We start from the raw sequence: 22579 nt of genomic DNA, 5'->3' as shown, positions 1-22579 counted from the left end.
TGTTGAAGGCTTTCATGGCCAGAATCACTGGATTGCTGTGAGTTTTCGGGCTGTATGGCTATGTTCCAGAAGCATTCTTTCCTGATGTTTCACCTGCATCTATGGCAGGCATCCTCGGAGGTTTTGAGTTCTGTTGGAAAACTGTGTAAGTGGGGTTTATACATCTGTGGAAGGTTTAGGGTGGGAGAAAGAACTCTTGTCTGTTTGAGACAGGTGTGAATGTGAAGTAACACAACAATAGCAACAATCAAATTATTATTAGTATTTCATCTATTATTCTAAAAACCGTTGTTTTAAACCTCTCATCTAATTGCTTGCTATTACAGTACTTTGATCAAAATTTTGCGTTGACTTTCATAGCTGCTTAGGAATTTGAACCTAAGTTTCCCATGTCCCAAACCAAACCTGACACTGCAGTTGCTCTTCTGAGCCCTTCATGAAATGACTCTTGTTGCCTTTTGCTGTCCATCTCCTGCTTCTTTCACTGAAACACTGCCTCCTGGTGGTTCTCTCCATTTCTCTCTGGTTGTATATAGGAGGTAGAGTATGTGAAGGAGGAAGCCAAGATGGTATATCTGCTTGAGTGCCTGCAGAAGACCCCTCCACCGGTGAGTGTCAGTCCTGGCTCAGGCATTTTCTTTATTTGACTTTCTGTGAGGAGTGCAATGAATGCAAGTTTCCTAATTTTCTTCTAGATCAACTGCTAGGTAGTGGTTGAAAATACTTGGTGTTGTCTCCTGCCTCTGAAATTAGGGAAGAACTCTGTTTAGACTGACGGATTAATGCTTTCCACCTTAGAGTTCTTGTAGTTTATCAGTACTTTTTTTGTAGGTTCTTATTTTTGCTGAGAAGAAAGCAGATGTAGACGCAATCCATGAATACCTATTGCTTAAGGGTGTGGAGGCTGTGGCCATACATGGTGGGAAAGGTCAGTAAGTTATTTGGATGCAAATGTACTCCTTTTATATTCAACTTCTGGGAGAAGGCAGGGTATAAATAAAGTCAGTGTTGGTGGTGGTGTGACTCGAGTGAAGCATGGACAGACTACAAATGTGTTCCAATCTGCAGTGTAGCTGAGGGAGTTAGGTTTATAACACACCTTGCCAGAGTTAGCCTTTTCTTTCCACTTCATTATTATATTGAGCTGTTCAGTTAAGTTGTGATTCCCTGCTCAAGACTGAACAGCAGACAAAATTTCCACTTACATAGAGTGTCAAAGGTTGTAAGAGAATCTAGAAGAAATTGAATGGCTTTAGGGGGTTCCCGTTCTACACATATTACTAACATAAATCTTTGAAACCAGGCTGATTTTGTCATTGGCTTCATTAGTGCCATTTTTAAGGCCCCTTTGCCTCTTGTTACTCCCCCCCCCCCCCAAAATGAGCTGTAGTCCAAGACCCTTCACCTGGAAAGCAATCGTTCTCAACCATGAGTGATAGCCTATGATGATAATCCCTAGGGGAACAGTATCCCATTTCTGAGCTTCAGAAAGCTGTCCCCCTACCCTTCCCTTGGCACATTAGAGATGCCATAATCAGAAACAAGAGTCTGGATTGAGAGTCTTGTTGAATTGTTCACTCTGGCACTTCATGAGACATGTCTGCAGAGACAACAGTGCTTTTGTCCTTGGACTGTGAATAATCCTTTGCAGAGAATGGAAACTCTTGTAGTCTTTGTATTATGAACAAGGGGAAATCCCCTTGCTGCTGCTGTTAATGTTTCCTTTCATTTTGCAGACCAAGAGGAACGGACTAAAGCAATTGAGGCATTCCGAGATGGCAAAAAGGATGTTCTTGTTGCCACCGATGTTGCATCCAAAGGCTTGGACTTCCCAGCCATACAACATGTCATCAACTATGACATGCCTGAGGAGATAGAAAACTATGGTATGGAAGAAAGACTAGCTTTGCTTGTGGGACTTGACTTTTCTTTGGTGTATCTGCTAGGATACTTGCATGTGCAATGATCTTCTCTTAAGAAAGAACTCTATTTGAAGTCCTATTCAGACTCCTGTTTGAATAGAAAAGGCTTAAATCAGTGGAATGGGACTTCATGAAATGAATATGCTATATATAAATCTTGGAATGGGCTTGGCTGAATGTGGCTTGTTATGCTGCAGTAGAGAGCAGCCACCAAGCTTTCCTGAAGTTGATTAGTTTTATTCTGCTTTTCTTTTCCAGTTCATCGAATTGGGCGTACTGGTCGTTCAGGGAATACTGGGATTGCCACCACCTTCATCAACAAAGCCTGTGGTGAGAAGCCAAGAGGGGCTGCTGTGCAAGTGTGTGAAGGATGTGTCATTGATGGGCCATACTGGCAGGACTGTATCCTAGTACTGTGATAGCCTGGGATTGACTTAGCCAGATCTAGCTTTCTTATGGGTGACTGCTGAAAATAGAATTCAAAGACAATCATGTTAGCCTGGAATGTCAGTCTTCAAAGATATCTTGTACCAACTTAGACACCACCAGAGAGAACAAAGTTGGTAGCATTAGCTTTCATGGGCATATGTTACCAATTTCATTTTCTCAGTGATGATGATTTATTTATATCCTGCCTTTTTTTTTGCTAAAGGAGACTTATAGTGGCTAACAATAAAAACCATAATAATGTGTGAATTAAAACGTAACACATACAAACATTAAAATAGAATTAAATATTAACAGTATTAAAAACAGTTAAAACCAATTAAAACCTATTCATAGCTAAAACGATAACACCCCATGTCTTGATCTGCAAAACCTTCTTCTTTAAAAGCCTTCTTGAATTAAAAGGTTTTAGCTGCTGGAAGGAGGGTAGGGAGGGGGGCATTCTGGCTTCCCTGGGAAGAGAGTTCCAGAGTCAAGGGGCAGCCACCCGGAAGGCTCAATCTCTCATTCCCACCAACTGAGCTTGTGATGGAGGTGAGACAGAGAGAAGAGCCTCTCCTGAGCATCTCGGGGCCCAGGCAGCTACGTACAGCATGATGTGATCAGCCAAGTAGCCGACACCTGAGCAGTTAATCTCTCAATCTTTATAAACTGCTACAGGATCCCTTTTCATGCAGAAAGTAGAATATTTTATGGAACCAGGATATGGTTTGTTGGTGTCTTGAGACTATTGGGATTGCCTTCCTTGTGGAGATAGCTCCTTACTCAAGTGCAGGCAGTTTTTACTGCTTCTTATAACTAGGTCTAGGGAAAAGGACACCCACTTTACTCTCTAAAATTCTGATTTGTTCTGACTTTCCTGTTTTTATCCAGATGAGTCAGTGCTTATGGACTTGAAGGCACTGCTGCTGGAGGCCAAGCAAAAAGTGCCCCCAGTGTTGCAGGTGCTGCATTGTGGAGATGAATCCATGTTGGATATTGGCGGTAAGTAGCTGGTTCTTGGAGGGAGGGTAATGATTAAGAGAGTGGGATGGTTTGCGATAGTCAATGTGCAGTTCAATTGGGAAGGCAGCTTAATCCCTAGAAAGCATCCAAGTGACAGTTGGCTTGTAAGAAAATCAACAGCCAAATGCTGGCGAACTGTAACAATTGCCATGCTTTGCTGATGTTACACTTTAACCCAGGGATGTACAATCAGGGTTTGTTTTTTGTTTTTGTTTTTTGCCCTGAGGATTGCTTGTGATTTTGGTAGAGAGAAGCCAGGTGCTGCATTCTAGAATACCCATGCACTGGGGAGGACAAGAATGTAATACACAAAAAAGGGGTGCGGAAGGCACCAACATATACATAAATCTGGAATGAGAGAAGCTAGCCCCTCTCCTCCCAGTAATCTAATTGGGATCCATGCTTTGGCTTTGCACAGAAATGAGGACGTCAGTGTCCTTGGGTGGTTGGAGACGGGAAAGTTCACACTCCCCAAGTACCACTGGTATCCTTGCTGCTGCATGCAGCTCTGAAGCATTGATTATGGAGAGTTGTGTGGTGTGAATGAGGACCACAATGTGCTCTACAGGATGTGCATCCCTATTTCCCATAATATCAAAATTATTAGTGGCTTTGAAAAGCTTTATCTGCATAATAGCTTCAAGAAGAAGCAATTGAAGAAGGACTGATCAGGCAGTAATACAAGATGGAAGGCCTAATGTTTTCCATCACCTTTAACAATGTGAATGTTTTGCAATCATGTTCCAAAGAGCCTGACCAAGAGGTGCTTAGTGTCTAAATCAGTGGTTCTCAACTTGTGGGTCCCCAGATGTTTCCGCCTTCAACTCCCAGAAATCCTAACCTCTGGTAAACTGGCTGGGATTTTTGGGAGTTGTAGGCCAAAACACCTGGGGACTCACAGGTTGAGAACCACTGGTCTAAATGTTGCATAAACATGGACCTGAAATCTGGGTTGACAATATTTATTTATTTAGATGATTTTTGCCCCACTCTTCAGGCACAAAGTCACTCAGAGCAGCTTACTAAACATTAATTTTCCTTCTGTCTTACAATCTACAATGCGTGTTTTTTACTCTTCCAGATGAGAGGGGCTGTGCGTTCTGTGGTGGCCTGGGTCATCGTATCACTGACTGCCCCAAGCTGGAAGCCATGCAGACAAAGCAAGTCAGCAACATTGGACGGAAGGATTATCTAGCCCATAGCTCTATGGACTTCTAGATACACTCTGGTTTTTGGCAGGACACAACCAAGCAAATGAACAGATCTTGGTGCTCTGCGGGCTAATATTTCTCAACTGCCATTTGTAGGTCTGGTTTACTGCACGGCAGAATATTGTCACCTAGAGTAGGAAAGAAGAGATACCAGTGCAGTTGCTCCTTTTAAGGGCTTTTTACTTTCTAATTTTTGTAGTACTTATGGATCCTGTCCTAGGCCAGATGCAAGCCACAAAGATGGCCCCCTCTTTCAAGCTCCTGTGTATTGAGGATGTACATAATAGGAAGTATTGTGCTGGTTTCTGATAGTCGCTTAACCATGGTACCACAGATTGGGTGTATATACGTTCTGAATGGCTCGTTTCAAACCCAAGTTTCCTTTTAAGATCTTGAACTATTCACTTCTAAATGTGGCAGTCTAGTGCTGCAGTCATCTATTGCATCAGTAACTGTTGTCATTCAGGATTGAGCAAGCTCCATACGACCCAGCGGGTGGCTGTGAAAGGAAGGAAGGAACTGAACAATATCATCGCAAGGAAAAGATCCTCCTTTGGACTTCAGCTCCCAGAACTCCTCTGCCTCTGCCTACTGACTGGAGACTTCTGGGAGTTCCAGTTTAAAATAATAGTATTTCCAAGCTTCCAGCCACTGGGAGTTCTACTACTGCTTTCTTCAGTTTTAGTAGCAAACTTTTGAGGTTTTAGATATCCTTAGTTTGATGTGTTCCTCTTCCTCATCTGTTTCTATCTTTATTGCGTGACTCTCTTAGACTCTGCTCAGAGGTGGCCTCTGCAGCTGCGGGGAGACAGTCTGCCGACCCACCAATGTTGGCTGAATCAAAAGTCCCCTGGGACATGCCTGTGTGTCTCCTGGGACTGTTCTCTTTAGTATACCTCCCAGTATGCATGCAGGCCCAAAAGAGGAAGTTGGCAGGCAGAGGAAGTCACCAGTGCTATCGTACATACTGACTCATTCCTGTGGCAGCCACAAGAGCTCACAGCCTCAGTGATCTCTTCCTCCTTCCTTACTGGGCTGTCTGTTTGGAGCATATCCCATGGAGTGCCCAGTGAAAGATGGGATCCTCTATATCCATCATCCAAAATTTGGGAAGGTAAAAATGGATATCTGCTTTGGGGAAAGGAGGGATTATCCCAGGGAGTCTTCATTGGATTCATTGTTAAGTCCCACAAGATTCAGGATAACAATGTCCTAGCACTTTCCAAGTCATCTCTAGAGGCTCGGGTTAGGTTTTTGTGATGCAAGATGGAATCTGCAACTGCTGGGCTTTTTAAAAACGTACCTGTTTCCAGCCTTTCTTTTGTGTCACATTAGTGAATTGTGGGTTTACAGTGAAGTGTTGCATTACTTTTGAATGTAAATTATTCCAGTAATAAAATTAAAATGACATGTATTGTGAATTAACTGGTATGTTGAAAATTAATTCCACCATACCAGTTTGAACTGTTTCCCTTGTTTGTACCTGAAATGAAGTGATCTCTAGGAAAGTTGAATTGGCTAAAACCTCAATGTTGACAACACTGAGCAACATGGATTTAGTTTTCTGTATTTTTAGTACAGTTTTTTGGATTCTTAGTTTCAAGCTGAAATTAAGGAGAAACATTATCTTGCAGTGTATGAAGCTGTTCTTTAGCTCCTTGCTTTCTGTGCTAAGCTTAAATTTGGAGCCTTGAATTGGACAAGCACACAAGTTAATAACACGTAAAAAGCTACCTTGAGTCCCCTAAGGGAGAAAGGCATTATTTACTTTGTTTAATAAAGTAAATAAATAAAAATTATTCGGTGGTCTTTGGTTCCTACAATGTACATTGTAATTCCATGGCCATCTGTTGATCCGTAAAGTTATGCATCCTCCCTGCCCAAAGTCTTATTAAATCAATGCTAAATCAATGAGGAAAGTTGAGATGGGGAAAAAGGTGATACTGCAACTTTGTCTCATCCTACAAAGTTTTACGATATCAGGGACAGACATGTATGTGTGTAGGAAACCTTGGTATATGTGTGTTCGTATATGGCAAGAGAAGTGATTTTGTGTCTATAGCTTTTGGTTGCTTTCGTACAATGGCTCATTTTGTATCTCTCTTCATTCTGTCTAACCCAGTCTCCCATCCTTGTATTTATCTTTTAGTGCTGAAGCTACAAGATAGTGTTAAAAGATTTCTGTCCTTGGAAAATTAATGTTTTTTTCCCATGGGATCCTCTACAAATCAACACAACTGTTTCCCATCTGTCCCAGGTCATTTCCTTTGTTCTGCTTGTTTGTCATTCAGGATTTTGGAAAGAGTCCCCAAACATTAAAAAGGTTAGGGAAATGTGATTCTCAAGCATCTCATTTCACTTCTGATTTTCGGCTTCACCCCAATTCTTTTTAGCTGCACCCATTTTGTACATATTAAATAATTTTATAAATGGGGTCTTAATTTTTGTGGCTATTGGGGAAAAGGGTAGCATTGCATTTTTAAAACCTGGCATTATTTTTTAGAGAAAAAGAAGTTTGCTGTTTCTCATGGTGGATTTAAAAAGAGCTTTCACTTTATTTCCTTATGCATTCCAGCCAGGTGGGACTTTCCTATGCAGCACGTATTTACTCCATATCTTGAAAGTGACATCTTAGTACATAGGTTTAAACACACAATCAGAAATCTAAAGGTGACTTGAAGACACACATATACATATTGTGATTTATGCCACTGTATTTATTTATGCTCCATCTTCCAATGAAGGGAATGATCAGTAGGTTGTTAGTGCTCCAGCTCAGGACAGGCAGCCTAAGACAATTCTTTGATTTTGGTTTTTAAAAAGCCCCAAATCCAGTCTAATTGTGGAAGTTAAGCAGTATCAATCCTGAATCATACTTAGATGGGACACTGCTATATTTCATAAGAAAGAACTGGCAAAACCACCTCTGAGTATTCCTTGCATAAGAAAACCCAATTACATGCACGGAGTCATTATAAATCAACTCACGCACACACACAATGGTGCTTCACCTTTGTTAGTTTGTTATGCTTAACAATGAGTTTTTAAAGTGTTATAAACGGTTGTGAGTCCTAATCTGGAAGAAAACTGGATCAAAATAGTAATCATGATAACAGCAGCCCCCTAGGGCTTGATTAACCATTAAGCAAAATAAAACCGCTTAAGGCATCAAGTGAAAAGGAGTAACACAGAAAATTTCCATTACAGGATTTACCAGGAGCCCAAAATTATAGTTTCTTCCAAATGTTACGTTTTAAGACAATACATTTGTAGGTATTTTGTCTGTAGGTTTTCAAGTTTTATGGCATGCTGATATCAGTCCTATGGACTTACCCTCACCCTTTCAAAACCATCAGAAAATAATCAGAAACAAATGGGCAACACAATAAGTAAGTTTACAATATCTATAGGCTGGTTTTTAAATTGCTATGATGACCTAAATGCACCAGATCGCATTTTATCTTGAGAGCTAAGCAATGTTAGTACTTGAACAGGAGACCACTAACGAATAACAGGTGCTGTGTGGACTATATTTCAGAGGAAGAAACAAAACCACCTCTGAGCATTCTTTGCCTATGAAATTCATGGAATTGCCATAGGTCAATAAGCAATGCACACAACTTGTGGGACCAAGGGTTCACATGGATCTTCTCTTTCCCCCGTTGATCAACTGCTGTGCTGTGGTCACCAGCAAATGGAGGCCAAGCGTCAGCCCTCCCAAGGGTGCTGCTGGTGTGGGACCAGAGGCCTAGCTGCTGCCTGCGCATGTGAGGAGGAGATGGTGTGATCACCCAGACGAAATGGTTCAGTGGCGTTCTCATTTTCAGTCACCTGCTTTACCCACTTGCAAATTTCACTGACACCATTGTGACCCACACAGGCACAGATATTTTAGAATTTAAGGAGTAGTGCTCAAATAGCAACACTTAGATTATCTCAGCCTGGTAGCAATCCTGAAGAAGAAATGGGTTATTGTCCCCATAATGCCTAAGGTAACCTAGTGAGAGGAGACAAACTGATGATTTTCTGCCTCACAGCTTCCACTCTTGCTCACTGCTCCACATTTGCCTTACTGTGCAAAGACATTTACTTCCAAAAAGCTCATCTCTGTTCATGATTTGGTGTATGGCTACTACTGAGTGAGAACGAAAGCACTTCTAGCTGGTGAATGCCTGGGGTTCATGCTGTGTTGTTGACCTTTCTTGGATTACCCAGCAAACCATTGTTGCATTATAGAAGTAGCCTGCAGTTAACTCCATGGTTACCAGGAGGATATGAAAGAGATGCTGAAGAGGAAAGATGGAGCAGATTAGCATCTGGGGGATTTTATTCTGAATTTGGTGTTATATTCCTCCCTCCAGTCCCTCTCCCGCTCCTCCCCTAAACAGATTTGCAGAAACAGCACCTGCCCTTGCTATCTCTTTTCTTCCCTTGCCATTCTCTGTACTGGTAAAAATCCTTTGTACCAATTTTTCTAAATAATTTTTTGAATCTTTATGCTGCATTGTCACTGGAAGTGAACTGGATTCATAAATAACATGATCATGTTTCCAAAATGTGCTGTCTTCTAGCTCCACAGAAGCTCAGTATGTGTTTTTGTCCGCTGATACCCAATACAGGTGCAATAGAGGAGTATCACATTTATCTGTATCTCTGGTCATCAGTCCTTCCCCTCCTATTCTTGACATTGATACTGTAACCCAGACACACAATTTCTCTTGAAGGAGGTATAGCCTTAGAGTTGCCAGACTGAAAACTGGAAAGGGCTTCTATACCTTAAACTAGCTGTGCCCGGCCACGCGTTGCTGTGGCGAAGTCTGGTGGTATGGGAAATAAAGTATTGAGGAATTGGTGGTAGTTAAGGTAAAGGGTAAAGGTTTTCCCCAGACATTAAGTCCAGTCGTGTCTTACTCTGGAGGTTGGTGCTCATCTCCATTTCTAAGCCAAAGAGCCGGCGTTGTCCGTAGACTCCTCCAAGGTCATGTGGGATGACTACATGGAGCGGCGTTACCTTCCCGCCGGAGCAGTACCTATTGATGCACTCACATTTGCATGTTTTCGAACTTCTGGGTTGGCAGAAGCTGGAGCTAACAGTGGGGGCTCTCTCCGCTCCCCCAATTCAAACCTGTGGCCTTTCAGTCCAGAAGTTCAGCAGTTCAGCGCTTTAACACGCTGCGCCATCAGGGGATATTATTTCCTAAAGGTTGTGAATATACAATATTTCTGATTGGTTTTTTTTGTTTGCTGGAGGCAAGTATGAATGCTGCAATTAGGAAAAATGATTAGGATGTAATGGCCTTGCAGTTTTAAAGCCTGGCTGTTTCCTCCCTGAGTGAATTTTTTGTTGGGAGGTGTTAGCTGGCCCTGATTGTTTCCTGTCTGGAATTCCCTTGTTTTCAGAGTGGTGCTGTTTGCGATATTTTATGTGCTTCTACTGTCTGTGGCCCTGAGAAAACAGAGGATTTTCCAGACTTTGATGATGGGAATACTTTGTTGGGAGGTGTTAGCTGGCCCTGATTGTTTCCTGTCTGGAATACCCTTGTTTTCAGAGTGATGTTGTTTGCGATATTTTATGTGCTTCTACTGTCTGTGGCCCTGAGAAAACAGGATTTGCCAGACTTTGATGATGGGAATACTTTGTTGGGAGGTGTTAGCTGGCCCTGATTGTTTCCTGTGTGGAATTCCCCTGTTTATTTACTGTCCTGGTTTTAGAGATTATATTGTTCTGCATTATTCTATCCCAGTAATTATTTCATATTAAAGAAGAATCTCACTTATCCAACATTCGCTTATACAATGTTCTGGATTATCCAACGCAGTCTGCCTTTTCATAATCAATGTTTTTGTAGTCAGTGTTTTAAATTCATTGTGATATTTTAGTGGTAAATTTGTAAATACAGTACAGTAGAGTCTCACTTATCCAACATAAACGGGCCGGCAGAACGTTGGATAAGCGAATATGTTGGATAATGAGGAATTAAGGATAACCCTATTAAACATCAAATTAAGTTATGATTTTACAAATTAAGCACCAAAACATCATGTTAGACAACAAATTTGTCAGAAAAAGTAGTTCAGTACACAGTAATGCTATATAGTAATTACTGTATTTATGAATTTAGCACCAAAATATCACGATATATTGAAAGCATTGACTACAAAAATGCGTTGGATAATCCAGAATGTTGGATAAGCGAGTGTTGGATAAGTGAGACTCTACTGTAAATACTACATAGCATTACTGCACATGAAACTACTTTTTCTGTCAAATTTGTTGTATAATATGATGTTTTGGTGCTTAATTTGTATAACGATTACCTAATTTGATGTTTAATTGGCTTTTCCTGAATCCCTTCTTATTATCCAACATATTCACTTATCCTGCCGGCCTGTTTACGTTGGATAAGTGAGACTCTACTGTATATTTCTAATCTTATATTATCTGCTCAGAACTGGATTATCTGAGGCCCCTTCTTCACAGCTGTATAAAATGCACACTGAAGTGGATTATATGGCAGTGCGGAGTCAAGATAATCCAGTGCAAAGCAGATAATATAAGATTATAAATGGGTTATATAGCTGTGTGGAAGGGCCTTGAGTCTACACTGCCATATAATCCAGTGCAAATTAGATAATCTGTGGAAGAAGTCTAAGTGAGGCCTACATCCGCCTGTCCCCTAACTGAAACCTAGCTGTCCCTTGGTTGCTAGGCAACCAAGTGGGCAGAGATTAGCCCTCTAAACTGGCAGCAATTGGATAAAAAAAATTATTGCTCTCCCTCTAATTAGGACTTTATTTTTCTTTTCTTTTTGTTGTATCAACCTTGAGGCGTGGATTATGGGTTGTGTTGTCAAATTTTGAGGTTGGGGGGCCTGTACTTTTGTTGTTTTGTGAATTGCTGTGATGCCATCACTCTTTTATATATATAGATGGTTGTGTAGAAGAGGGATTTTGAGCACGTGTTTGTTACCAGGTGGAATAACAATTATATCTACTGAAATCCTTTCTTCTGTAGAACCATTAAAGATACAGGACTTATCTCTGGTTTCCACTCTAGCAATCCAATATATTCTGTCTTTCTGCATGGGTGCAGATTAGACTTCAAAATATCTGTTACTTCTGTGAAGCCTACTAGACTTTTTTTCTCTCATTCTTCCTGATCACCAGACGTAAATAACCTCATGATCATATATGTACAGACATCAAATACGCAATTTTGCTCATTGTGTTTCTCTAAAGCTACTTTGCTCCTTTATTTCTTAAGTTCACTGAACTAATGTTCAGTGATCTTAAGAAATAAAGACTAGCAAATCATAGCCAAGCTTAAGAAATAAAAGCTAGCAAATCATAGCTGAAAGCTGTGAAGGCAATACATTCTGTCAATTTCACATTTAACCATTCACATTTAACCATTCACTTTCCTGTCGATGTCCTGGCTGATCGCTATAATAGTGAGCTGGCAAGGGCATTGGACACGATCGCCCCCGAACGCCCCCTCTCGCTGCGTAGAGTCACGTCTACTCCTTGGTTCACTGAGGAGCTGGCTGTGATGAAGCGTGCGAGGAGGGGACTAGAGTGCATCTGGAGGAAATCTCAGGATGTGTCCGACCAAGCACGGGCTAAAGCCGCTATTAAGGCTTACTCCGTGGCTCTGCGGGCAGCCAGGAAAGCTTTCACGACTGCCCGCATAGCGTCTGCGGCCAATAGGCCATCGGAGTTGTTCCTAGTTGTTGGGGAGCTCCTGCGGCCCTCTGAGACCCAGGAGCTTCTCGATGACTTGGCAACTCGGTGCAGCGAGTTCGCACACCATTTCGCAGGCAAAGTTGCTCGGATACGTTGTGAGTTGGACTCCAGCTTAACTGTGGTTTCAGCGGAGGTAACCGAGGCACCTGTCGGTTCGATCTTATGGGATTCTTTCCGGCTTGTTCTTCCTGATGACGTGGAGGGGATTCTTGGGTCTGTGAGGGCGACCACTTGCGCTCTGGATCCTTGTCCTTCTTGGCTGGTTAAACTGGCCAAAGATGGGTTGTTGGAGTGGTTTGTGGCTATAATAAATGCCTCCTTGGGTCAGGGATCATTTCCATCCTGTTTTAAACAAGCGGTGGTAAAACCACTACTAAAAAAACCCTCGTTAGACCCATTGGTTTGTGACAATTACAGACCAATCTCCAACCTCCCATTCTTGGGCAAGGTGCTGGAGCGGGTGGTTGCCACGCAGCTCCAGGGGTTTCTCGATGACACCGATTTTCTGGACTGCTCGCAGTCTGGCTTCAGGCCTGGGCACAGTACCGAGACGGCTTTGGTCGCCTTGGTGGATGACCTCCGCAGGGAGCTGGACAGGCGGAGTGTGACCCTGCTGGTTCTCCTGGATATCTCAGCGGCTTTCGATACCATCGACCATGGTATCCTTCTGGGGAGGCTCTCTGGGATGGGGCTCGGTGGCACAGTTTTGCAGTGGCTCCAGTCCTTCCTGGAGGGCCGTTCCCAGATGGTGAAGCTGGGGGACACCTGCTCGGACCCCTGGCCATTGACCTGTGGGGTTCCGCAGGGGTCTATCTTATCCCCCATGCTATTTAACATCTACATGAAACCACTGGGAGAGGTCATCCGGAGTTTTGGAGGGCGTTGCCATCTCTACGCAGATGACACGCAAATCCACTACTCGTTTCCATCTGATTCCAAGGAAGCCCCTCGGATGCTGAACCAGTGCCTGGCCGCTGTGGCGGACTGGATGAGGAGGAACAAGCTGAGAATCAATCCCGACAAGACAGAGGCCCTCCTGGTCAGTCGTGCGGCAGATCGGGGTATTGGGTGGCAACCTGTGCTGGACGGGGTTGCACTCCCCCTGAAACCACAGGTCCGCAGTTTGGGGGTCCTCCTGGATTCAGCGCTGACGCTTGAAGCACAGGTGTCGGCGGTGGCCGGGAGGGCCTTTGCACAACTCAAACTTGTGCGCCAACTGCGACCATACCTCGTGAAGTCTGACTTGACCACGGTGGTCCATGCCTTAGTTACCTCTAGACTGGACTACTGTAATGCACTCTACGTGGGGCTTCCCTTGAAGACGGCCCGGAAATTACAATTGGTCCAGCGCTCGGCTGCCAGATTAATAACGGGCAAATTACAGGGAGAGATCCACTCCCTTGTTTAAGGAGCTCCACTGGCTGCCGTTCATTTTCCGGTCCCAATTCAAGGTGCAGACCATCATCTATAAAGCCCTGAACGGTTTGGGACCCACCTACCTCCGTGACCGTATCTCCTTCCATAAACCTGCCCGTGCTTTGCGATCATCCGGGGAGGCCCTGTTATCACCATTGCCTATATCCCAGGCTCGCCTTGTAAGTACAAGGGAGAGGGCCTTCTCTGCTGTGGCCCCCCGACTGTGGAACTCACTACCTACTGAAATTAGGCAAGCTCCCACTCTATTAGCTTTTAGGAAAGAATTGAAAACATGGCTCTTCCGCTGTGCTTTCGGTGAGTAATTTCTGTTATATATCTCCGTATTACTCCCCTCCGAACATCTATCCTCTAGATTACCCCTTCCAAATGTCCCTGCCCATAGTGGAGTACTCCTCTGTCCCTCTCACTCCGGGTTTTATCTCTGTGTTCACGCGGCCTGCCCTTGCTTTATTGTTTTTTTGATTTCTTGATGTTCTGTTTATTATTATTTATTGAATTTTAAATGGTGCTATGATATGTTGTTTTTATATTTTATTATGTTGTATTGCTCTGGGCATGGCCCCATGTTAGCCGCCCCGAGTCCCCATTGGGGAGATGGTGGCGGGGTATAAATAAAGTTATTATTATTATTATTATTATTATTATTATTATTATTATTATTATTATTATTATTATAACCCTTTCAGGCTTTTTTCTGTGCCTGTGTGCCGTAGAGTGTGCAGTCAAAAGTACATTATTCTGTGTCAGACATACACACACACACACACATATAATGCGCTAGTAATAAACAATCTGATGGTTATATTTCTTTCTGTCTGGATCACTAGTTCATTTCTGCCAGAATGCTTCCTCTTTTCTATTGCTGTTTGCCTCTGGACAAATTTTCCAGCCTGAAGAATTGCTACCCATGGTATTTGTTCACCTCTGCTTGTCACTCATTATAAGCTACCACCCTTTGCTTCTGCTCACAGAAGACCTGGCGGAAGGTATGGGCCCAGCTTTTTGCCGACAGTCCCTCCGGTGTTGCACGGCTAGAGTACTTCGAAGCTCGTGAAGGGGTCAAAGCAGAAAAGGCAACTCTGCGGAAGGGGGAGCGCAAGGTGATCCGACTTTCAGATTGTGTCTCCGTGGAACGGGCGGAGGAACAGAGCTCTCCCAAGGACACCACACCCTTTTGTTTATGCATGATGGAGCGCAATTGCTTCCTGGCAGTGGATCAGCCAGATGAGTGGATAGAATGTATTTGCCAACTGGCATTTCAGGTAGGAATCCCCCAGCAACATTGTTTTCATCACAGTGTCCTGATTTTCAACTCAGTGCTCGCCTGTCAATCATATAAGACTTGATGGAAAAGCTAAAGTGACCTCTGAGATCTTTTCCAACTTCAACGGCGTATTATTCTTGGTTTTCTTACTGTCCAACAATATTCTTGTGTTGCATGCAGATATTCTGGATTAAGTCACTACAATGAGTAATGCTCTCTGACCACCTAACTGGAGTTTCTAGATGTGTTTTTAAGTAGTTGTATGTTTTAAAATTGATCCTGAAGAGAACTTGAAAAAATAATACAGATTCAGTATTCCTTATCTGAAATGTTTAAGACCAGAAGTGTTTTAGATTTCAGATTGTTTTCCAGATTTTGGAACACACACACACACACACACATGTATAATGAGATATCTTGGAAATGGGACCCAAGTTTTTTTCATATACGACTTATACACATAGCTCAAATGTAGTTTTATACACAATATTTTCAAGAATTTTGTACATAAAACAAATGTTGTGTGATTGTTGAACTATAAGAAAGCAAAAGGGTCTCTGTCTCACCCACCCATGGGTACAATTTTAGAATTTGGAGTTCTGGATAAGGAAGGCTCATCTTGTCACCATTGAACTACAGTTTCCAGAACCTTCAACCGGAATGGCCATAGGTTGTGGGGTTTTAATCTAGAAAAAAACTGTTCCAAGGTCTGGTTCTGAAAATAAGAATTTAGACAGACTTACAAAATGTTTCATGTTCTCAAGGAACAGAAGTCGTGGTGAAGCCCTGGAATTTCTAGATAAGATATCCTTTGCTGCCTGTTCCTAACCCCAGTTTTTTCAGAGTTTTCAGCCTTCAATGATTTTAGTAAGACTTCATTCTAAGAAAATATAATATATAGGGATTTAATCTTAATGTGCAAAGACACTCTCTCACTTCAAGTTACGCTTGTTCTTGGAAATGTGTTTCTTATCTCCATGTACAAGATAATAGCAGCTTCATTTCTGGGGTTATTAAATGACAAACAAAATAATAAAAGTTAAGAGGCTATTTGCGCAGTAAGCGTGCCTAGCAAATGATGATAGCAGAACTGATAGCAGATCCAGGGTTGAGAGAAACTGACTCATGGAAGTATTCTCATAGATTACAGCACCGATAACTGATCTCTCAAGAAAAAACAAATCCTCTTACTGCAGGCTTGTTGTGTAATATTCCAAAGGAATAAAGAAAGCAAAAATATGGATGTTAGGGTTAGATGGCTCTAGTGGATCATAAGCGCAATAAAAGTTGGGAGTGAATAAACGTATTTTGCCAATACACATGAGATGTTTAATAGTTGCAATACTAGAAATTGCCCATGGTTGAAGGCAGTGGTTCTCAACCTGTGGGTCCCCCGATGTTTTGGCCTTCAACTTCCAGAAATCCTAATAGCTGGTAAACTGGATGGGATTTCTGGGACTGTAGGCCAAAAACATCTGGGGGCCCACAGGTTGAGAACCACTGGTTTAGGGCAAGGAAAATGGAGTGGGTGTATGAGACAATTTTCTGTCCAGGGATTATATAAAAGGTAAAGGTAAAGGTTTTCCCCTGACGTTAAGTCCAGTCGTGACCGACTCTGGGGGCTGGTGCTCATCTCCATTTCTAAGCTGAAAAGCCAGCGTTGTCCGTAGACACCTCCAAGGTCATGTGGCAGGCATGACTGCATGGAGCGCTGTTACCTTCCTGCCGGAGCGGTACCTATTGATCTACTCACATTGGCATGTTTTCGAACTGCTAGGTTGGTAGGAGCTTGGGCTAACAGCGGGCGCTCATTCCGCTCCCGGGATTTGAACCTGGGACCTTTCGGTCTGCAAGTTCAGCAGCTCAGCGCTTAAACACACTGCGCCACCACCAGGGGCCCAGGGATTATATAGATTGCTAAAAATATTCCCTCCATTAAAAAGGGACTGACTGGAAATTCTAGTTTTGAAAAATCCAAAAGTTAATTTTTAACATTTTTCTGGTATTTTTAAAAGGCTGGTTGGAAGGAGAGAAAATCCAACCTTTTGACTGGCCAAGAAAAATGTATTTTGAGCATGGAATTGGGGTGGTCAGGCTATGTGCAGCTTCAGGGGCCCCCTTGGTTTAATGTGTAGTTCTAATGTTGCCTCCAGGTGGTGGGGCCTTGTGATACTTTCATTTGAGGGAATGCTTTCCTTTGATGCATTTTCTCTCCTCTGTTACCTGCAGAAAACTCCTGGCCCATGCAGTACAGTGGTGAACACCCTCAGCCCACGTCCCCTAATGGAAGAGAATACTATTTACTCATCCTGGCAGGAAGGTAAGTGTCCTCCTGGCCTCAGGCTTAAGATGGGGGCTTGGTTCCAATCAAGTGATCAAGGGGACCCCATCTCTTTCTGTGGGGTTTACTTTCAGGGTGAGAGACCACTTCTTAGAGATACGCCCTCTGGAAAACCCAGGCTCAGGGGCATTTTTCCTGTAGCTCAAAATGCTTTATGACAAGAGTGGACAAGTTCATTTCATCCCAAGGGCCAGACTTGATAGCAAAGAAATTTTTGATTGGAAGAATGCAATAGGCAGAGCCAAAGGCAAAAAATAGGATCAGAAAACCCCAGCTCGTTTTATCTTAAAGTGCTTACCATCAGTAAGAAAAGTTGTTTCACTCCTTTAGAATGAGGGGGAAATGCATGCAGGAGCTGGAAAATGGCCAGCTGATGATGTAATTGACATCTAGGGTAGCCCAAAGGAGATTCAAGACCCAAGTATTCAAATCCTAAGGGGGCCAAAGATTCTCTGCTCTCTCTGGCTCTCCAGCATGGATCTAAATCTAGTTGCTAATTCAGACCCATATACTGCATGATATACACAGATTATGGTTACCCATGATTTCTACAAGCTGTAGTTTGTGTAGTTTTTTGTGCAGTTTTTCTGTAGAATGTATTTCACTTGTAAACTGAGGACCTTCACAACAGAAGAGTAAATTTTTTACAATCCCTTCCCAACAGCATGCGAGTACCCTGTGGTGGTACTCCCCACGGAGGCCTCTGCCCGATGTCACCTGAAGGGAAACTACTTGGTGGTCCCTTTATTTGATCAGTTGGTGCTGAAGGATGTGCAAACTGGGCAAACACTCTATAACTGGCCTTACACTTTCCTTCGAAGATTTGGCCAGGAAAAGGTAAGCATTAAGCAACTGTTCTAGCACCTGTATGGCAGCCTTCTTAGACCTGGGTTTGGTTGAGAAACTTCCACTGGTGACTGGTGGCCTTTGTGTCACTGGTGGAAAATAATAAACATTTTAGCATGAACTTTTAAGGAGCAACCCAAGATGCTGGATCCCATCTCAAAATAACTTTAGCACCTTTGATACTACGTTTAAAATCTGGACCAAAATTTGAATTAGATTCACTGCCCCACTGGCTGGGTAGCCATCAATCTGCACGGGCAATACCAAACCTCTACTGAAAATCCTTTAAAAATGTGTCAAGAATGGAAGACATCAATTTTTTTTCCTTTGCAGCCTGAATAACATGTTTGCAATAAACAAATGGTTGGCCTCTCAAAATTCAGCCAGCTGCTCTCCTTCGTTTTTTATCCAAGGCCAAATTTCCTACAGTCATTGATTCTGCTCTGTTTTATACTGTTGCACTCCAATTGCCTATAATTGACCAGAAACCCTGTTTTGGTGTGTATTTGATTTCTTCCTGGACTCCATCATATAATCTTTCAATTTCTTTTTCTGCTTTTCTGTAGCTGGAGCATAAACTTATTATATTAGTAGGTTTTTCCCTGGTCTTATTGATGTTATTCAGTAAGATTTTGCATTGCAGTCAGCCCTCCATATTCATAAGTTCTGCATCCATAGATTCAACCAACCATAGCTTGAAAATATCCAGGAAAACAGATTTCCAAAAAAGCAAACCTTGATTTCCCTACACACCAAACACTATGCTAATATGTAGACATACCCTGCTGTTGCCTTCTGCCGTTCCATGTACTCTCCGGCTCTCTCTGGCACTTGTTTGCTTGCCATGCCATTTTACTATACCACTGTACAGTACATAATGAGACTTGAGCATCCATAGATTTTTTATTATATCCACAGGATCCTTAGAACCAAACCTAAATGCATATTGAGGGCCCAGTATATATCTTTCGACTGCTTTTGTATATCTCATCTCATTATTAACGCCATCCCACTTCTTCTTAGCTTTTCATTTCCTGAATAAAACATTGTGTAATTAACTGTTTCAAAATGTCACATTCATTTTCAGTTTAGCTCACTCACACCAAGTATTATAATCTTCATATATTCCATTTCTTGTTTACTATGTCTAGCCTCCCTTGATTCATGTTTGCTACAGTATGTGTTGTGCAGCTTTGGACTTTCCTTTCACCTCTGAGCCCATCAGCAACTGAACATTGGAATTAATTTTATATACAGTAGAGTCTCATTTATCCAACATAAACGGGCCAGCAGAATGTTGGATAAGTGAATATGTTGGATAATAAGGAGGCATTAAGGAAAAGTCTATTAAACATCAAATTAGGTTATGATTTTACAAATGAAGCACCAAAACATCATGTTAGACAACAAATTTGGCAGAAAAAGTAGTTTAATACGCAGTAATGCTATGTAGTAATTACAGTATTTACGAATTTAGCACCAAAGTATCATGATATATTGAAAACATTGACTACAAAAATGCGTTGGATAATCCAGAACATTGGATAAGCGAGTGTTGGATAAGTGAGACTCTACTGTATGTTTTTAAGGTTTTTATAATGTATTTTAATAATGTTTTAACAGATTTATACGTATTGTTTTGCTTTTATGACTGTATTTCTTGGGCATTAAATTTTGCCAATTTTTGTAAGCCGCCCTGAGTCCCCTCGGGTGAGAAAGGTGGGGTATAAATGTTATAAATAAATATATAAATAAATAAATAAATAAAATGTTGTTTGGCTTGATTCCAGTTGCACTACTCTTAGTTGCTCTCTGCCATACTCCAGGAGGTTATTGAGGGCCTTGCAACCCAGGTGTGTCATTTTTGGCACTATCCCTTGTTTCATTTTGGATTTGTCTCTTCATAGGATGTTCATGGCAAAAGACATTCAAATGGGTTTAGCTTGCCTCCTTCTGCACAGTACTAGCAATGGTTAGTTATGGTGCCACTGCATCACTGCCCTGCCTCAAGTGATCCTCCACTCATCCGCCACCACTGCTGCTGCTTAGTAGTTTTTTGCTGACTCCTTAGCAAAAGCCACTACTACCTTTAACATAGCATAGTCCCTTACCACACAGGACCACACAATCCCACCACCATAGACATGTTGTGCCATGGTGGGATTTAGAAGTTACAAATAGACACTTATTTTTGAATGTACAATTTTATCAAAATATAAGAACTCTAATATTTCTCTGTGTGCTTTTCCTGCATTTCTCTCTCTAGACTATGTTCTCTTTTGAAGCAGGGCGGCGCTGCAGTTCAGGAGAAGGCCTCTTTACTTTCAATACAACCCGGGCAGCAGAAATCTGCACAACTGTCTCAGCAGCCATAAACCACCAGAAAGCCATTCTTCTGATGGATGGAGACAAGAAAGCTGGGCTTTCCTCAGTTCAAGATCCTAAGCAGAAAGCAGGGTGCTGGTCCTGGCCTGCTGTTGTGGAGAACCTGGAGGAAAAGGAACCGCTGTATGCGGGAAACCCTGTGGGACTTGCAGGCAGGGACCTCCCAGCTAGTGACAGCCTTTTCACTTCCCCAAAGGGAGGAGCTCCTGAAGCACCTATCATCTATGCGTCCATTGGCAAGAGCTTTTCACCCCTGTTCCAGGGCAATACGGAAGCAGAGCCTAAGGAGCAAAAGGAACATCTTTCTGACCATCTTTACGAGAACCTGCGTGCTTTGGAGCAGCAGCGCATCCTTTACTCTGAACCTCTTGGCTTTGGCTGCAGAGACTCCCCTGAGGGCAGTGGTGGCAGCAGCAACACTGAGTCCTCACCCATTTACGATAACAGCCCTGTGGCTGCCAGGCGCTCAAATAACCATCCCTGCCCCAGTCCTACCACAGGTATTGACCCCTCCCCAGAGAGCCAGCATCCCACTCAAACGTTGGGTTGCCAAGAGGCAGCCGAGGGGAGCGAGGGGAGCGGCAAGCCCAAAGCGAGAGGAGCAGGTGCTTTCAGACACAAGCTGGTCACCATGCTGAGCAGAGAGGGGGGAGCCTCCAAGGCCACTAGCAAGAATGAGAGTGCCATGGGCAAGTCCTAGTTGACCTGTCCAGCTATGAGAGACCAGTCCCAGGACTGAGACTTGTTCTCAGGGCTTGAGAAGGTTACCTTTTTTGGATTATAACTTTCATAATTTCCCAACCTGTGAGGCTAGGCTGGCTGGGGGGTTGTGAGAGCTGTCATACTAAAAACTGAACTTTCCAAGGCTCTGGTTCCTTCCATGATTCTCCCCCTCCCACTCCTTGGCCGGTCTTTCTGACCTGAAGATGCAGCTTTCCAAGCTAGAGGGTGGTATCCTGAGAAGCAAGGATAACTAGAAACTTCATTGCATCTGCTTTGGGTGTTTAGTGATTGGGACAAGGATTATTTAACTTACCACATTAGTGGACATGAAGGAAACTGGAAAGCCAGGTGGATATGTATGCTTTAGGGGTCTCTTCCCTTTTTGTCTCATTAAATGGCTTATCTTACATTGTCCCTTGTAGTCTTAGGTCATCTCAACTCTGGTTTGCTTTAGTTTTTTCTCTGTCTCTCGCTCCTTTTTGCTTTTTAGGTGGTTATACCTCCAGCGGTCCTGGACAAGGTCTTTTCTTCCATAACAATGCTATAGTTTGAGAAATGTATGTTTTGGATTGCAACGCTAGCCAGATGTTAAATATGCTAGATCATTATAAGTTCAGTGTACAAAGGGTCCCATCCCATCTTCCGCTAAGCCACAGATTATGAGGATGTCCGAGATCTTAGAGAATGATTGCTAGTTGATACTTTTCTAAGTAGGCCAGTGGTCCAACCATGTCTAAGGCAACTTAGATTAGATTTAGTGGAAAATCAATTTGGATCCCTGACAAACCCAGAATCCAGCACAATGTTGTTTATGCCCAAAGAACACAACAATGTTTGCAACAATCCAAGATCTTTAGATTACTCCACCAGGAAGGATATTACAAACAGCAGGTGTGTAGCTTGGCTAAGAGAAGAGGGGGAATTCCTGACTTGAGACTGAAGTCAAGTGGATTGCACTATGCTCTGGGACAGACTGGAGGAGGGAGGGGCCTGCAAACATTCAAACAGGTCTCCTTCACAAGCATAGATGGTTTTCACAGTGCATGCTAGGAGGCAGAAAAGCAGAAAAATCAGTTTTCAGTATGTTAACTGTTTATTCTTAATTAATTCCACTGATGTTTAATTCTATTTTAATGTTTGTACATTTTTGGGTTTTTAATTGTATTGAATTGGTTTTATTGTAAGCTGCTTTGAGTCTCCTTTGTAGAGAGAAAAAGTGGGGTATAAATAAAAATCACTTCGAATAGTTTAATAA

At 42.6% G+C, this 22579-nt stretch overlaps 2 protein-coding genes across 2 annotated transcripts in view; both read left to right on the top strand.

Moving 5' to 3' along the window:
* Positions 1-6006, top strand: part of ddx41 (DEAD-box helicase 41) — a 19625-nt gene extending 13619 nt beyond the window's left edge. Inside the window, exons 12-17 of the mRNA XM_008104964.3 lie at positions 537-608; positions 832-928; positions 1737-1886; positions 2181-2252; positions 3243-3353; positions 4456-6006. Of these exons, the coding sequence (XP_008103171.2) occupies positions 537-608; positions 832-928; positions 1737-1886; positions 2181-2252; positions 3243-3353; positions 4456-4592 (639 nt within the window). The 3' untranslated portion in view covers positions 4593-6006. The remainder of the gene's footprint in view (positions 1-536; positions 609-831; positions 929-1736; positions 1887-2180; positions 2253-3242; positions 3354-4455) is intronic.
* Positions 5643-22579, top strand: dok3 (docking protein 3). Its single transcript, XM_003217578.4, has 5 exons — positions 5643-5699; positions 14737-15027; positions 17259-17349; positions 18035-18207; positions 20483-22579. The coding sequence occupies exons 1-5, from the start codon at positions 5643-5645 to the stop codon at positions 21299-21301; spliced, it is 1431 nt and encodes a 476-aa protein (XP_003217626.1). The 3' UTR covers positions 21302-22579.

Source organism: Anolis carolinensis, chromosome 2 (genome assembly GCF_035594765.1).
Source record: "Anolis carolinensis isolate JA03-04 chromosome 2, rAnoCar3.1.pri, whole genome shotgun sequence".
Taxonomy (NCBI): domain Eukaryota; kingdom Metazoa; phylum Chordata; class Lepidosauria; order Squamata; family Dactyloidae; genus Anolis; species Anolis carolinensis.
The sequence above is the reverse complement of the archived record's forward strand: the minus strand, read 5'-3'. Positions and strand labels throughout refer to the sequence as shown.